At 40.3% G+C, this 17,968-nt stretch overlaps 2 protein-coding genes across 6 annotated transcripts in view; one reads left to right on the forward strand and one right to left on the reverse strand.

Annotated features, from left to right (window-relative positions):
- Positions 1 to 265: 265 nt before the first annotated feature.
- tkfc (triokinase/FMN cyclase) lies at positions 266 to 9,559 on the reverse strand. Its single transcript, XM_040140488.1, has 17 exons — positions 9,465 to 9,559; positions 8,771 to 8,960; positions 8,558 to 8,662; positions 8,103 to 8,290; positions 7,842 to 7,920; positions 7,657 to 7,746; positions 7,164 to 7,198; positions 6,955 to 7,039; positions 6,740 to 6,829; positions 6,390 to 6,506; positions 4,849 to 4,968; positions 4,129 to 4,266; positions 3,845 to 3,951; positions 3,620 to 3,726; positions 2,963 to 2,996; positions 2,676 to 2,768; positions 266 to 2,448 (listed from the first exon to the last, which is right to left on the reverse strand). Exons 1-17 carry the CDS (start codon positions 9,468 to 9,470, stop codon positions 2,290 to 2,292), a joined length of 1,743 nt encoding a protein of 580 aa, XP_039996422.1. The 5' UTR covers positions 9,471 to 9,559; the 3' UTR covers positions 266 to 2,289.
- Positions 9,560 to 10,576: 1,017 nt separating this feature from the next.
- Positions 10,577 to 17,968, forward strand: part of exoc6b (exocyst complex component 6B) — a 108,428-nt gene continuing 101,036 nt past the window's right edge. For 2 of the 5 annotated variants that reach the window (XM_040140571.1, XM_040140572.1), the window contains exon 1: positions 10,581 to 10,832. In XM_040140571.1, the coding sequence (XP_039996505.1) occupies positions 10,744 to 10,832 (89 nt within the window). In that variant the 5' untranslated portion in view covers positions 10,581 to 10,743. Of the gene's footprint in view, positions 10,833 to 17,968 lie in introns of all 5 variants that reach the window. The other 3 variants (XM_040140575.1, XM_040140570.1, XM_040140573.1) reach the window with 3 other exon arrangements.

A 17,968-nucleotide genomic window follows, 5' to 3' on the forward strand; every position in this document is an offset into this window, starting at 1 on the left:
GCTGAAAGAAAGAAGAAAGGGATATGAATCTACACTTCTGAACAAATGTGTCTGGGTGTATGTATGTGTTTGTCACAAGCTCTGATCCCAGCAGCAGCCATGGTGTCCGGTCTTGCTCAAGTGCCCGTGAGCCGGTTGTTGACCCCTGTCTGCTCACGGATCTCTGACCTCTCGGGTCAGATGCACATTCATCTGTGTAGACTGAAATGCTGCAAAAACCGTATGCACGAACACACACATGGTAAAAACAATTTTTAATTTATCAGTCACAGTTAATACCGTTTCATCAAGAAGCTGCTTTTAAATCATGTACCGTATGATTGTTATTTAAAAAGAATATTTCAGAAACCGGTATAGCTCACTGATTTTATCAGTATTAAAAGGAGCACTCCACTGATATTACACATGAAGATCTGGAGCTGGTTGCACCAGCTGTTCGTAAGTTCAAACTTTGCCTAGTTCTAATGCTAAAGTGTTCACTAAGAGAAAATTTTACACATGTGTAACTTACATCAGACTGCAACTCGTGAACTAGCTCTTACGCAGGTAAACGTTGGCTGCCAGGTGTTGTGTAGCTAACTGAACCAACATACAAAGCTAACAGGGAATGACAGTTGAAATTGTATGCAGTTTTCCCTCTCTAATCTCAAACATGGTAATGTTCAATAATGATGTAATTCTTGGAGATTTTAAATGACTTTTCACGCAAACAAGCACGTAGTACCTCAAAGTACGAAACATTATGCCAATAACCTTTCACTAAATAAGCAAATAACAGTCGGGTTAGCAAAAATCACACCACTCATTATAGACTGTACGAATACTTACTACTCTGAAACACACATTTCTCCATGTATGCAGACGTAAATAAAACAAAGTAATACCTACATTAACAAAAGATATATCTTTTGCCTCTAAAGCCGTAATTTTTTGGAAGTTGTGCTAGCTTGCGATGCTACCATGACTTCCTGTTTTACATGGCTGATTGCTCTTGACTTAACAACGCGACAGATGTTTCCTAGCAACCGATTTTCCACATTATCAAAGTCCTTACTGGCTCAAGATACTTCTTGAGCGTTAATGGTGCGACCTGATTTAGTAAATCACTAGTTTGGAATGAGTTAGTGGTCACTAAGAACTTAGGAGGGACGTTAACATTCAAACTTAGTAACACATCTATGAATAGTTGGTGCAACCCAATCCAGTTTACTTGTCATGTATAGTATTACTCAACCTGTGAAAACAGTCATATGACGTCTCTTGAAGAGTCTTTGTCAAGTGTAAGAAAATAACCCTGATGATGTCACAGTGATGTCATCAGGGTTAAATCTGGTTGAGCTCGGAGAGTAAAAATTTATGACGGAAAAGCTACGTTAAAAACAAGGCAATAGGAGTTTTGAGAGATTTGGGCAGGGAGGGACCAATGAAACATGCTATCGAGTTGCATTATGGGAAATGTAGACTTTCAGGTAACTTAAAAATGCAAAAGTCCCTCTCTAGAGCCAGTGTCTGGTTTGTCCGTTCTGGGCTACTGTGGAAACATGCCAGTGCAACATAGTGGGCTCCGTGGAAGAGGACTCCCTCCCTATGTAGATATGAAGTGCTCATTCTAAAGGTAAGAAAAACAGAACGATTCCTAGTTTCAGGTGATTAGTTAACTAATGAAAACAAATTTATGATTATCATATACAATTTTCTGCCAATAGATCCCCCTAAATCCTACACACTGTTTAGTAGTAGAGTAGTAACTGTGGAAATCCAGTCATTAGTATCTTCAAATGTTTCTATATTAACACCACTAACATAACTCCCTGTGTATTACTTGTTCTATATTGTATTTCATAAGTTGTGATAACGAATGTTCTTTTCATGATTCAACCACTTATACAAAACTGCTGTTCTAGTAGATTAATTTACCAGGTTTCAAGTCCTGGATTCATGGTATTTTTGAGCTTGTTAAACAAGTTTAAAGGACCATGCTGGTGTTTTGTTGTTGTTGTTGTTTTCAACCATTTACTAAAACTTGTTTACACTTTACATCATCGCTGATGATTTTCCAAAGCATATTGTCAGCTTTTAGATAGATTTTCTGTTTTCAGGTAATTGTCAATTCTGCAGTTTCTGTTCATTTACTGTAGATATCATATGTAAATTAGCTTGCAGAAAAAGGTAACCATCACAGTCAATTTTTAGTCACATTCATTTTTTTTTGCGCATGTTTTTGGGGATGATAGTGTTGTTCCGCTAGCATAAGTCTGGTGACGGCAAAAATCTGCTCAGATTGCTGCATTACTTCTGCCCTTCAAGGGACTCCAGCACGGCTCTCAGGATATTGGCTACAGCCACAGCACCGGGGTCGGGCAGGGTGACCCGCTCGGCTGCGATGTAGCTGGCCCGCCCCGCCCTCGCTGTGAGGTTACAGGTCGCCTCCGCCCCCAAAGCCGCTTTCTAGGAGGACAAGAGGGAAGAAAGGCAATTCAGGAAATTTATGAGCAAACGCACTGCAAACAAAGCCAGCCAGTGAATAAAATCTGATGACATTTGAGTAAAGCAAATGAGTGCACTCATCAAAGACAGTTATTCGTTAAAAAACAAAAAAAGCTAAGTCATCACTTGGTGGCACTGTAGGCAGCCGTACAATTAAAACCTATAACACATACAATTAGTTACTGTACCTGCACAGCAGCCTGTAGTATGGCCATCTCTCCACCAGGTGGCGCTGTGGTCAGCTTCATCAGTTCATCCACAGCAGGACACAAAGCATCCAACTAGAGAGGAAGAGAAACAGAAGCAGATAAATAAAGACAAAATGGCAGTTTAAAAAATATTTTCCTGCCGAGCACTGGCCAAATAACATATTCATATTTTTTTAATAATTTTTTTTAATTATTATTAACAATACTTTTCAAAATAGAAGTGATGCATGAAACGTTGCATAGAAATAAGAGAGTAACAATCTCACCATTGTTCTGTCTCCAGGGTCAGCGCCACCATATCTGGAAGACAGTTGACATTAGAGATCATTTAGATTAATTTGAGCTTTTTATTTATTCATTATTTTCACGATTGTTAAATCATTCAATTACCTCTATTGAGTAATTTTTTTATTAAATCAAATAAATTGTTGTTGTCCATTAAAATGAGAGAAAAGATATGACAAATACAATAGTTTGTTTGATGAACTATTAAGTATTTACTTTAGAATTATTTGAAACTGAGAAAAACATCCAATCCTCACTTTGAAAAGTCGCAAATATTTGAGAACTTTCCTGAAGAAATTTCTTCAACTCTTATTATAAATTTATTTGATTAATTTTGTGCCAAAACAATCAATTAATCCACTATCTGTTTCAGCACTTCTGGCATACTTTAATATTCATATTTTATTCAGTACCTCAAAATAGAATATATAGAGATGATGATGTATTTAAATAAATTCTAATCAAAGTATATATCAAATGTCAATGTACTGCCTCAGTTGAAGAAGAAAATCTGCTGCAACTCCTCCTTCTTTTACTAGGAAACCGCATAACCACACACGAATACAAAGAGCATAGACGCACGCAGACATGTAGGTAGAGTTTATCAAATGAATATAGACACACAAACAGCTCCGCACCTCCTCATGGCCTGTGTCCCAGCATGCATTGCCGTGGCCCAGGCTGCAGCGCCGCCCCGCCCCTCGTTCACACGAGCAGCCGCGGCAGTCAGGAATAGGCTGTACAACTGAAAGACATGTGAAGGCGAGTGTGTGTTTGTGTGGGTAAATCCAGTGCAAGCTGTTAAAAACTCTTTATGTAAAAAAATGTGAAATCTTAATAATCAAATAAAGTGGAAGACCTACAGCTCCTGAGGACCCCCCCATCTTCTCCTGCACCAATCCAGCGAGGACTGATAAGAGTTTCCCAGGGCAACCAGGGACCACATGATCCTGGAGCCACTCCTGAATGGCTGAGTGAACATTTTCAAAATTATAAAAGCCTTTAAATATTTCAATTTCAAATAAACATTTCTTTTTTTTTTTTTTTTAAAACAACCTTTTATCCATTTACAGTGTCTTTACATTGTATGCAGTTTCACTTTTCTATTCTCATTATGCTGCTGTTGATACTAAAGACAGTTTCCTACCTCTAGCAGCCTGTGCATGAGTGTTCCCACAGTCTCCGTCCCCGGCAGCGCGGTCCAGGGAGTTCAGTTCTTCCTGTTTTTCCAGCAGTGTGGAACAAACCCTCTCTAATGCTTTACGCATCACAGGACTCAGAGGTCCTGGCCACAAAAAAACAAAACAAAACAAAACAAAACAAAATTTTTTTTTTTGTCATTTAATAACAACACATGATGCTTTCCACAGAGTGACAGGAAATGATAAATGAGCTTAAGATAAGACGCGGCAACCTGCATGGCTGTATGCAAAGGCAGACAGGGAACTTAAACAAGCTGCGGTTCCTCTAATGGCCACCGAGATTGTATTGAAGTAGATAATAAAAACTTCCTCTTTCAAAAGTCAGTACATTGTTTTGCAATTTGAGTTTTGATTGATGAGATTTTTAATTCCCATAATGATTTAAAAAATATACATCTTTTACTTACTAATTAAGAATCATTGTTGTGTAGGGCATTGAGGTTTTCAGAATGTTATAACTGACACAACTCAGGTCGTAATTGCTGCGTTCATTTCAGCCTCAGCTCCACTCAGACCCGGTTCGAGAAACTTACACACTGATGTCAAGCCATAAGCCGGGCTCCATACTGTCGCTGTTCCTCTAAAACATCATCTCATACGAATTCCCCACATAATACACGGTACCAGACTACATGTACACACTGTATGTAACCTTGGAAACTAACCCTCGGCGTGTGTGTCGTCCTGTGGTCGTGTCCCCATGGCTGGAGGACCTGTGGTGTAGCTGCGTCCACTCACACACACGCTGCTGAGATTTGGCCAAGCGGGGGCACTGGTCTTAGCATCTGTGTGGGATAAAGGATATTAGGTATGCGTCTGGTTTTGCATAGTACGTGTTAAAAGATACGTGCAGTACCAGGTCTATACTCGGTTTGGGTAGAGGGATTGTGATTATCCTCTGAATTCGTGCAAGTGGGTGTATTTGTCCTCTTGTGCCTCTATCTTTGTGAGGACTATTTGAGTTTTAGACCTTACGAGGACATTTTTTTGGAAAGTGAGGACATTTTGTCTGGTCCACATTCCTTCAAAGGTCTGTTTGAGGGTAAAGACTTGGTGTTAGTGTCACGATAAAAGAGTAGTCCAACATTTTGAGAAATAGGTTCATCTGCTTTCTTCCTAGAGTGTAAAGAAAAACTTAACTCAACCTCTGGCCTGTGCTTTAAAACTACAATATGCCGCTCTCCCCAGCCCTTCGCCTACATCCTTGTTGTGTTTCCTGTCTCAGCTAATGAAGGAATTGGGAGCTTGCTAGCCTGTGACTCAGCCAGCCAAAGTGATGTCTTCCAGTAGTTAATACTAGCTTGAAGCCAAGGTGTGAGACGAGTAGTAGACCAGAAGCATGTTCACATATTAATCGACAGCCTCGAGCTTCCACCCCTGACTTCGGCTTTCTCTGATTGGTTAGAAGGTTCGAAAACCTTAGAGGGGAATATCTCTGCACTGCTGCCAGCATATTCAATCACTATGGGCCACAGAAGCCCTTGACAGCACCTGTCCACTTGAAGATGTTTTGGTGCGTATTTCAACAAAAAAAAAAAAAAATTAGAAAAAAGTGTAGCTCAGCTTCACATGAGGACTAACGAAAGGGGGACACAGGTAGCTCGGCTTATTCCAAACTAAAAAAAGTACACGTAACAATACCTATAGACCTGTTGCATTTACACTGTGTATCTTGTTTGCTTAACCTGTAAATGAACTGAAATGTATAAAGGGCGCTTCGTGATTTTAGGGAGAGTTATGTGATGGAGACTTTTGACCCCGGTTGCGAGCTCGTTACCAAACATTTTCATCCTCACTGTGAACACATCACTCTGGGAAACTGCGCACAGTCACTGCACTCATCTGTGGTTTGACAAGAACTAATTCCAGCGAGTAACTGCCCCTAAATCTGTCATGTCTTTTTTTACATTTTTTTTTTCCTATGGAGGTTAAACAAACAAGATTAGTCAGATTTAGAGCTGTTGATAGGCGTAGCTATCGAGTCAGGCTAGCCTCTGCTTCCAGTCTTTATGCTAAGCTAAGCTAAAAAGGCTAAAGGATGTCTGACTCCAACCTCTGTCCTTAAAGACATGAGATTGAGATCACTCCTCTCATCTTACTCTATTTCCCAAAATGTCTAACTTTTCCATTTAAGGTAAGGGTTTGGGCCTAGGGAATGGATTATGTCAAGACTGGTCTTGACAGGGTCTTGTGCGTGTATGCTCACCAAACAGTCTTAGTATTTCCTCATTGGCAAGCATCAGGGTCAGCGACACTCCCGCCATCTCCAGTGATGTCATGAATGAACCGGACATCACCCTGGCAACCACCACCCCGCGATTCTCTGTAACCGCAGAGACCACCGATCACATCCCACAGCATCTCCAGGCGTGTTTTACCGTTGAGCAGAGGTCAAAAGGTCAAAGAAGACTTGGGGAAATTAACTCGGGCGTTAGTGCCTTGCTCTACAGGTCCCTGGTTGGGACTCGATATTGTTAACGGCTCTTTGAACACACAAACACCGACGAGCTAAAATGTATCCATACACAAAAAAAAAAACACAAACGCTTTAGTTACCCAGACAGATAATGGCAGCTCTAGTAACAACAGCCATCTCCAGACAAGATAGAGCTCCGAGGTTGTTCACACACAAAACCACGCTGTCTCCTGTACATAAGAAGAAGGACGCACACACGGTTCAAATGAAGAGTGGCCACATTCACTAAAAGTCACTATAACTATAAGGTAATGATAAGGACAATAAGTATAATAATATATTATACTTAGAGTACCTGATTTCAGCTGCAGATGAGATTGGCTGTCAGGGTTGGTCATGTGATCTATCATGGTTTTCACCACCTCATCTGCGGATGCCACCTGATTGACAGCAAAAGTGAATAAAACAAACAAACAAACAGAAATTAAAAACTAGACGGATAAAGGGGTAAATGGAGTCATATGCATAGTAGACACAGGCTGCAGTTGGTTGGGGTGGAATCACCTTTGACCTTTTGATTCCAGGTTCACCGTGGATTCCTGAAAAAGAAGGAGAAAACTGGTAAACATTTAGGAATGCCTTAGATTACTACAGCTCTCTCCCTCAATTCATCTCACAGTATTTTCTTCCATCTGTCCTTCTGAGACATGGCTTGATGAGAGAATTGTAGCAGAAATTAGGGTTTCCATCATTTTGAAATCCTCTTAAACTGAATGCAGGTCAATGTTTCATTCAAGAGTCTAATCTAAGACTATATATAATAATCCCTCTATTAAACAAGGTATAAATTTGAACCAATATATAACTCCTAATAAAGTATACAGAAAAAAGGAAATCATTTTATAATTCTCACAGATGTATCAGTTCAGAAATTTAAAACTGATCCACAATCCAAACAATTGTTATCTGACCTAAAATCTTGTATTGGCCTGTGCTTATTCTCTACCCCTCTCCCTTCGCTCTTACTTCCCTCCATCAAGCTCCCATCGTCCCTTACCCAGTCCCAGCTCCATGTATCCTAGAGGCAGGTCAAATGAAGGCAGGCAGCCTGGGACGCTGCACGGAGACAGACTCACCCCCAGTGTACCTGGAATACAAACAGCAACAAAACGTATTATTAGGAAAGGTGTCCCAGTAAACACAGATCCGTGAGGGGACTGAGCTGGTGAAGGAGCAACTCACCAGTCCCCTTCAAAACCTCTTTCACCTGGGCAACAATCTGGTCCAATGAGGAGCCTCGTTCTGCCAACGCACCTGCCAGCTGACAGAAAGTGTGAACAGAGTTTTAAAGGCAAGACCTTTGTTTAATGAAAAAAAAAAAAAGAGACAACAAATCAAAAGACAAACACATCACAATCCATGTAATTAAGTGGCATTATGGGAAACGTAGGATCCAAAGTTTTTGGAGTTTGACCCGTAGTAAGGACTAAAAATCAAGTTCACCTTGTGTATGAAGACAGTGCCACACAAGCCTCTCCTCCCGGCCTTACTGGGTCGATCAAACGCGCAGTCCTCGGCAACAATCACCATGTCAACAGCGACACCGTGGTTACGGGCCTGCTCTGCAGCCAATCCAAAGTTCAGGCGGTCGCCGGTGTAGTTCTTCACGATGAGAAGGACCCCAGAGGCTCCTTTGGAGGGAGGACGGTTGTTATTCTCTGATTAACTGCCATTTAATTTAATTACTCTCTAAATTAACATTCACAGAAGTGTCTTAAACCTTTTTTAACACAAGTTGAACAAGTTTATTTTCCCTCCAAGATGTTTGTTGCAATGATGATTCCTTTTGAAAGAGCAACATTCGCACCATTTTGTAATGGACATGCCTTTATTAAATAAAAACACAGAAGATCAAGACACAAACAAATACCAAAAGGCATAAGTCTGTCGTACATTACCTGCATTATGCAAGGAGATAATGGCAGCCAGGATGCTGGCAGGGGGTGGAGACGCAAATACTCCACCTGCTACTGCCGCTGACAGCATACCTGCACCAACATAACCTGGGGACACATGGAAAGGGAGATTAAACTGTGAGAAATAAAAGCTAAGACAATTAAAGTTGCTCTGTGTTCCATTTTAAAATATATATAAAAAAAAAAAAAACCTACCCCCGTGTGCCGGCTCATGTCCCGACCCTCCTCCTGACAGCAGGGCCACTTTGCCCCTTAGGTTTTCCAGGTCGGTCCGAAGCACGACTCTGTGGCCCCTCAGCAGAGACAGGCCCCCACCGGCCCTGACGATGCCGCAGAGAGCCTCGTCCACGCAGTCATCCACTGAGTTTATTAACTTCTTATGGGGCTGACAGGGAGAAAGAAATGCATCAGTAATAATGACAATGAATCTTACTAATCAGTACTTTTACTTTTGAGCCTTCGCTTTTGCATTAGGTACTTTCACACTAGTCAAAGTTACATCTACAACGTGTGTGTGTGTGTGTGTGTGTGTGTGTGTGTGTGTGTGTGTGTGTGTGAATAAAATGACAGACAGTCCTCATTCCACATAAACACAAAAAGTTAAATCCGAGTTTACAGAACCTGCACAATTAAGTTTTATCTGCAGCAACAACAACAACAACAACAACACAGTATGACATACAGGATTTCCATTCCGTTATCACTGCGATGAACTCTGATCTCTTTGAATGACAAGTGTGCAAAGCAATGCTAACGCCGGCTTGCTATGAAAACTTCCTGTCATTCCTCATGACAGCACAAATTTACAGTCAGACACACTGCTCAGTTAAAATCTTCACTGGTGTCCAACGATGTCTTTTAAAAACTATTATTGTCATTTTTTTTTTACCTCCATTTTTACATATCTCGCCTCTTTTCCCGTCCGACAGCAGATAGAAAGCGGCGGCGTCAAGTCAGCCAGGTTAAGTTAAATCTCACCGGGTGTAGTGCGTTTTGCCTACAAAATAAAAGCATGCGATTGATCTAAACGTGTAAAACAGTAAATGTTTATTATTTGACCGGGGGTGCAGAGATGCCGCGGCTGTGGTAAAATACCAAGTGTTTGGCTTTATGTTAAACACGACCTCACAAGCGCAGCGATAGCTAAAAGTGAGGTCAGCTTTACACTGTTGGTTTTATTTTGAAAAGTTTAGAGGATGTCTTGCTTCATTTTACAACAAGGGGGTGGGGGTGAGAGGCCTTTCACTCCCACTTTTTGTTTCCGGTAACAACAGTTGGGATGGGGAGCTCACTGACACCAACCACCCACACACACACACACACACACACACACACACACACACTCTCGGTGTCTCTCTCTCTCTCTCTCCTACACACACACACACACAACACACACACAAAAACACACATTCTCTCTCTCTCTCTCTCTCTCTCTCTCTCTCTCTCTCTCTCTCTCTCTCTCTCTCTCTCTGTGGCGGTAGGGCATCCAAACTTTTTTTAAAATTAACAAAATAAGTCATAAAATAACGTTAATGTGAACATAATTTGAGAAAATGTGTGCTTTCAGACCAAGGGAATTATTCTCAGAACAGCACAGTAGGTGAGAAAGGACTGAAAGCAATGCAAAACAGTAGGGAATAAAATAAAACACAAACAAATATTTAAATAGTCGTGCAAATTTCCTTGAATTTGTCATCGCCATTTTAAAACATTTTACATCAGATCTAATGTAATATAATCAGATGAGGAATAAGATAAATGAAAAGCGATGGATTAATAAAAATAAACATAGGGAGTTAAAATAAATGGTTTCAGGTGAGTAGCTGTAAGGGAGTTATAAAGCTTTTTAATTCTTTAGGTAAAAATCAGTTTACATGATTTAACTCACTATATTTGTTCATTTAATCACATTTTTTGACTGACCAAATAGCCATCTGTTGCGACTAAACTTTACAACATTACACGTAACGTTGTACAGGTGTTCATAATTTTGTCCACCCTTTTCAAACGAGGGAAACTCCGCTCACTCGGGCTGCTCTGTAATAACATCGAACCAACCCTCTGGTTCCTCCTCTTGACGCACGGAGCCCAGCTAGTCCGCTCGTCTCGGCTCGGCTCGGCTCCTCTCAGCTCAGCTCGGCTCGGAACCGTGCATAGCAACATGCAGGATGGCGAGCATGGAGACAGCCGCCGAACACGAACGTATCCTGAGGGAGATAGAGAGCACAGACACCAACTGTATCGGACCGACCCTCCGGTGAGTGAACCCTCCCGACCGGGGGTTGTCCTCGGTTAGCCCCGTGAAAGCAGCCCAACTCACGGCGTCACCCGGCTGAGGGAACGCGGCTAGCTGCGACTAGCGCTAAGTTAGCAACTCCTCCGAGACTCCGGGAGCTTGCTCAAAACTTTAACTCACATGTGTCCATTATCGGACAGCTAACCGGCTAACTTTAGCAAACATCAAAGCTAGCTAATTTACATTGTGCACACTAGTGTCAACACATTCACAGTGAGTCTTAACTGTCTGGGCTGGCCTAAGGTTTTTGCCTCGACACTCTTCTTTTAGACTTCTTTTAGCTTTGTCGCCAAAGTTAACCAACTTGTCCAGAGGGATTTCAGCAACTTAGCTAAAGGCAGCTAACTTAGCTAACTAATTGACATTCTGCTCACTGTTGCCAGAGCTTACAACGGGGTTGTTTCAGATGGCTAAGCCATCCTCACTGCGTGTATGGCGGCTTTTGTGTCTGTCTTTCAAGTCCGTCGACTCACCCGGAGGAGTTTAGGCGGCTTTGGTTTGTGACAGTTAGCCCGCTAGTCGGTTAGCAACGGCCAAGATACATGATATCAAGGAGTGTCAAGTGCAGCAGCCTTGACAAGCCCTGCTACTGTCTGTGTACACAATGAATGAGAAGTACAGCTCAGCTCAAATACTCCTGGGGTAATTTGGAGCGATAACATTATACGCGACACGGAGAGGCACTAGTTTATATTTGTTAGGCTTTTTAATGCTTATGAGTGTTTACACTGTTGCTCAGTAGTTCAGTGGAAGATTCGCTTACAGGCTGAATGACTTTTCTGTTCATTTTGGAGTTTGTGCCAGCTACACGGTTTCGCATCCCATGAGTGGGAGTGATCTGTTCTTGATGCAGCATTTCCTCAGCTGTTTTTGGACCTAAAGTGGGTCACAGCTCTGTTTCTGCTGGGCTTTGATGCGACGATATATATATGTATGTGTGTATATCCATATATATATATATATACACACACGCCACACTCCCAAAATACAGAGGACACAGTCTGGTGTGGGGTGTGATTTGTCAGCTTCCATGTAATGAAAACTGCCCTGGCTTTAAACTGACTTCAGAAGAGCGAGTTTCATTCAAGTATTTTTTTCTTTTCTTTTCTAAAATTGGTCTTTTCGTGCCCTATCAGAAGAAACTGTGTCCTCGGCCAGCACTCTTTGAACTGGTTGTCCAAAGAGGAAATACGCGATGAATGAACAGGGAAAGGCAGCAGAGGAACTGGACTATAAGACTTATCAAAGGTGTGTGTGTGTGTGTGTGTGTGCGCGTGCGTGTGTTTTGCGTCTTTTCCCCCCTGTTGATCATTTTCTCCACATAGTAAGGCCTATTTGAGCTTATTATTTAGGCCAGTTGCTGTGCCTGACCAGAGGTTAGCAAGCTGAGAGGTGTGTCAGTGTGTGTGTCGACTGGCCCTCTCAAGAGCCAGTTGCCATATGACTTGACAACTTTGTGTGACACCCCTGGCTGACACAGGGTCCTCCTCTGAGAGTGTTTGCCTGCTTTTCAGTGCCATTGTGAGTGAATCAGGCAGGCAGGCAGTCAGACAGCAGAAATATTATTTTTTTTTTGTCTGCATACACTGCTGTGTGATGTTTCATCGCTTCCCGCTTCTGCTCGACTCAGTCTCAGTGTTTCCACTTCAACCAGTGCACACTCACACACTTAAAATATAATAGCACAGTCTGTTTTTAAACTGCCAGCTACATCACTACCTATATTTAGGCCAGAGGGATGTTAAAAAGAGAGTTTCATAGGCACACCCATCAGATGATGAAGGATGCAGGAGTTCGCTCAAAAGGCACATTTTTGCACTGTGCGCCTGCATATTTGGATGAGAGACAGTTTTGTTTTTGCTGAATCTTATCAGAACAATACAAGCAGGTCTGGTGCTGTTTTTATCCCCTATCAACCAACACCGACTTTAGAAGTTTTCTAATTCCTGTTGTGTTAAGCACATGTTCTACAGAGATAAAAATGTTTGTGGGACTTTTTTTTTAGTATTTTCTGACGTACTTTAGACCAAACAACTAATCAATAATTAAATTTATTTCCAGCCCTATTTTTCTGTACACAAAACTTCACTTAAACGTTTGTTTATTGAGGTTATTGTTTATTGAGAAGTTAGTATACATACATGTTTTTAAAGATTTTTTTTTTAAAATTTGCCTTATTTTGTACGTCCTTCAATTGAGCAACAATGTTACTTTTTTCAAATGAAATGATATAAGGAGTTACAGTATTTACTAATAGAACTGCAGCCACATTGCATTATTTTGTCTATCATAGCCATTTATTCAAACCTAATGTCAAAACTAATGTCTACTCTAATCTAATATCCAGCCTCCTCCAAACCTTCCTCAGTAGTAACTTTCCTGGCTCTTCAAACAGCCAGGAAAAAACAGGTTGGCAGTGAGAGCTGGTGGTGTGTTTCTTGGTGTTTGTGTGTGTTCTCCTGCAGCAGCAATTGTTCAGGTTGAGGCTGGCTGCAGCATTCCTCCCTGACAGCAGAATAACTCAGGATAGATCGGACAGGAGCAGGTCTGATCAGTCATCCAGCTCCCTCAGGTTACAGACACTCCCCTAAAGACAGGAAATGCCTGGGTCTGCGTACGTCTTCCTATATGGGACTGTTTAAATATTGCTATACTGTATTTTTATACCACTATGCCCAGCCAGAAAAATAATGAGTCAGTAATGTTCTTAAGGTTAAGCCTGAAAAATTGAAAAATTCTGAGGCATCCCATCTCACAGTTCACAGGCCAAAAAAAATTGACGTTGTTTTTCAAATATCAGTCGATATCGATATTTATCCTGATATGAAATTAGAAAAGAGAGAAATATAGATTTCTGTAGAGGTTTGAGGGTTTTCTTAAGCTTTATATTCTAGTAGAATCCTAGCCTGTAAAATGAGCTGCAAATAGAAAATCTGTATATTAATAAATTATTGGAAAAATAAAGCTTCATTATGCCAGCATAAAAGCTCATATCTGAGGTCAGTTACTCCTCAGCTATCAGTTATTAGATTAATCCGTAGATTCTGACGATGCAGTGGTGCCATGTCTTTACCATTTAATCCACAGCAGCCAAAAAAAATGTTATTGAGGCTAGAAAAATCAGACAGTAATATTACAGTTTGTTGCGGGGGTTTTGCAACATGTTTCAGTGGATGGGTGTAATTGCTGGTGTTCGAGACAGGAAGTGCTTTCACACTGTGTGGTTTACTTGGTGGTGATGCTTCAGGTGATAAACTTAGTTTGTGGCGTTGGCGCAGATGTTCTGCTTATTTTTAAAAGGTGCACTGTATATCACCATTATCATCTGTTTTGTGTGTGAATTAAAGTAATGTTAGCTTAGCCCTGTTTCTCCTCCTCTTTGTGGCAAAATTGAGAAAATTAATCAACTATTTTGTTGTGATTATGCTAATGTTTTGGGTAGTAGATTGGACAAACCAAACAAAAAAGATGTCAGTTTGGGCTCTGGAATTTTTTAACTTTAATATGTTAAACAGTGAATTTTGTAGTATTAGAATTCAGATTTTCCTTTTCTTGTATAATGCAGGTTTTGCTTTTTTCTTCTAATTTGTTAAATTTTTTTCCCCAGATTTCTTCAGGATAACAAGTAAAACTTATATCTACCAACTGAGACACTTGCTTTAATTTTGGAGCAATGTCAGTTTTAGCACAGTGTGGACAACAAGATGCAGAGATGGTAGAAAACAAAGCAGCTGTCATGAGTAACTGTCACACTTACTGTACATATACAAGCACAGATGCACACATAGTCACACACACACACACATGTCTGTTACTGTGTGCGCGCCTGTGTGGTTTTTCTCTACTGTCATGTCATATTAATATCAGATATTAGTTACATCATAACAAGAACAGTCGTCCTCCAAAAAATCAGCAGTTTGGAGATGAGTTTAAATGCCTGTGGATTGCAAATGTCTGTTGTATTTTTGCACATTTTCATCTTACATGTGTCTATTTAAAACTGCAAGTATTTTATAGAAGATTATATAATTAGTAAGAGTGGGTTTGTGCCTGTCTTGCTGTTTATCCGTTTTCATTCCTCTCTTTTGCTCTCAGCTTCTTCTTAATGGTCAGTGAGAGAGTTCTTGTTCCACGAAACAGCAGTTGTCCTGAGAAGCACACTCACAGTACAGTCCACACAAAAACAGAGAAGCAGTTTCAGGGCAGATAAGCTGATGACCACATAAATGTTGTGAATATAAAAACGAGTGATGAGAGAGTGACGCTGCTGAGAAATTATATATATATATATATATAATATAGAGAGAGAGATATTAAGCCATGACAGAGCATTTCTCAGCAGTGTCCTTGCTAGAAGAAAAAACCCTTCTGGGTTTAGAGTGGCAGACAGATTCATCTGCACAACAAATGCAAGTCTAAAAGAACATAGCAGTCAGTATGTATACACACCGGTTTTGTTTCTTCAAAATAGGCCTGCAACAGGCAATTATTTTTCTTTATTGATTAATTTGCTGATTATTTTCTCTATTTAATCAGTCTATAAAATGTTGGAAAATATTGAAAACTGTCCATTAAAATTTCCCAGAGTTCAAGGTGATGTCTTTGAATATATTTGTAAATCAACAGTCCAAAACCAAAAGATTTTGAGTTTACAATCATATATCACAGAAAAAAGCAGCGACTCTTCCTATTTTAGAGGCTGAAAACAGAAAAATTTGGGGAATTTTTTTCCTTTAAAAAAAAATTGAAAAAAACAATTAATACATTATCAGAATAGTTGCTGATTTCTTTTTTTTTTCCTGATGATCAACTAATTGATAAATTATTGCGACTCTACTTCAAAGGACTGAGCCTTCGGTGGATGTGGTAATGGAAATATGACGTACATTTGCACATGGATGCACTGTATATTGCTGTAAATTCAGAATTGTTCTTTGTTTGGTTTCCTGCACAAACCTTTCCTTATCACATGTTGCTTATATAGTCTTCTACTTTTAATGGTTCCATTACAGTTGTGTCAAACTTGGATCAGTCCCTCAAAGCAACAGTAAAACTCAGTGAAGAATGTAATCTTATAAATGATTTTTTTTTTTTTTCTTCTAAGGCTGCACCCACAGATGTAAGAGAGAGGCCAAAAATCACATTAGAGGAGCAACAGCCGACAAAAGTTTCGCAGTTTTTATTTGTACAACTTTAATTTTTATTTGTCATTTGAACTATAAGAAATACTGCTTATTAAATATTGTTCTCACAGGACCAGGGTGAAGACGGCTAACTTCAGACAAAAGATAGAAATAAACTGTGTGGCTGCAGCAACCGCTTCAAAACATATCAGTTATCAGTTTAATTGACTAATCGTGAAAGCACTAGTTGCATCCATGGAGTTTTTGGTCTTTTGCTTTAGCCAAATACTGTAAGAATACCAAGTTGTTGTTGTTTTTTTTGTTTTTTTTTGTTTGTTTTTGTATTTGTATTAATCAGATGTTGCAGTGAATTTGAACCACGTGTCTGTATTTTTCTTTTCTTTTTTTGGTCTTTTCTGCTGGTTGTTGACTGATTTGTGTCGGTCATGTGTGTTTGACTCAGAAATAGCTGAGTGTTTCACAACCCCCTCATGTGTCTTATCTGTGTTTTTTCTGCGACGAAGCTCATTTCAAGCTTTGCAGTATGTTGCATCGGCTGATCCAATCTGCTGCAAACAAAGAGAAGTCGAGTCAGTGACTAAAGAAAACTCCCCGTGTGCGTGTGTGTTTGTGTGTGCGTGTGTGTTTGTGTGTGCGTGTGTGTGCGTGTGTGTGTGTGTGTATTGAGCACCACCCTCTGTTTAACAGTGTGCAGCTGTTAAATTTGGTCAGTTTTAGTCATTAATGAAAGGGGACCTCTATGTATTTACTTATTATGTGGTTTTCTACTGTATAGTCATGTAAAATGCTTGTTTCTGATTGGTTGGCACATGTCCATTACAATGCTATAGGGACAACGCAGACATTGTGCTGAACAGTTTAACCACAGGTCTAAATTAGTGCACAAGGTGTATTTAAACCACAGGTAACCATAGCAACAGGAGTTATGTTTTGCCACCAGTTAGCTTTTACTGTTGAGTCTACGTCTGTGTTCTTTTTCTCGTTCAGTAGCCGTGGTATAAACATTATGTAGCACTCTCAGGTGTTGTGTTATCAGAAGATAATTACCACCCTGAGGCAATGTTGTTTATGTTGTGGCAGTCTTGTGTTTTCTATGGCTGGGTACTGGACCTCAGTACTTTTTAACTGTGCTAGTGGCATGGGTCCCGGGACGGCAGTGCTACTCAGTCCACCACTTTGGTCCAGACTGAAATATGTCAACAGCTACTTGATGGTCTGCCATGATATTTTGTACAGACATGCATGGGTTCTAGATCACTAACCCATTAAGACTTAGTTGATCTCCTGACTTTAACTTTAGTGCCCCCATGAGGTTAACATTTTTTGTTTTTAGTTGTATGTACAACTACTGGATGTGCATACATTGAATTTGGTGTACACACTCATGTCCCCTAAATTTGTCAATAACAAAGCATGTCGAAAACTGTCAAGTACTGAAAGGCATCAAATGTGTGGTCAGATTCGTAACTTTGTTTATTCTTTCTGATTTAAATATAAATTTTACCAATTTAAGACCATAGCTAAGGTTCTTGCACAGCATATTTTTTAGTATTTTAAAAGTTTGATTTCCTCTGTAAATGAAACAAATGTTCAGTAGAAAAACAGTCAGGTAACAGCACATTCAGTAAGAAAAAAGTTACGTCAAGAAGTATTGCATTAGCTCTAATAGTGGAAAAAAATGTATAAACTTTTATAAACATATTGTGGCCTTCCTCAGCATGTGGAGTTGCTCAGTACTAATGCCGATGGTTTAGTGCCCGTATTTCTGTTCAAGGGGTGTCTTTGGTGCCGGACATTGATGTCCTCCTCAAGCTTTCTGCGGCCATTCAATGACGCTTGGTCAATAACTTTTGTGACCGTTTTAGGTCTGGTGTTCACAGACAGCTCCAGTGTCTTGACCAGGGTCCTTGCCAGTGCAGAGTTCCCTGCATCTACCCTGTGGTATCAAATACC

This window comes from Xiphias gladius, chromosome 12 (assembly GCF_016859285.1).
Source record: "Xiphias gladius isolate SHS-SW01 ecotype Sanya breed wild chromosome 12, ASM1685928v1, whole genome shotgun sequence".
In the NCBI taxonomy this organism is placed as follows: Eukaryota; Metazoa; Chordata; class Actinopteri; order Istiophoriformes; family Xiphiidae; genus Xiphias; species Xiphias gladius.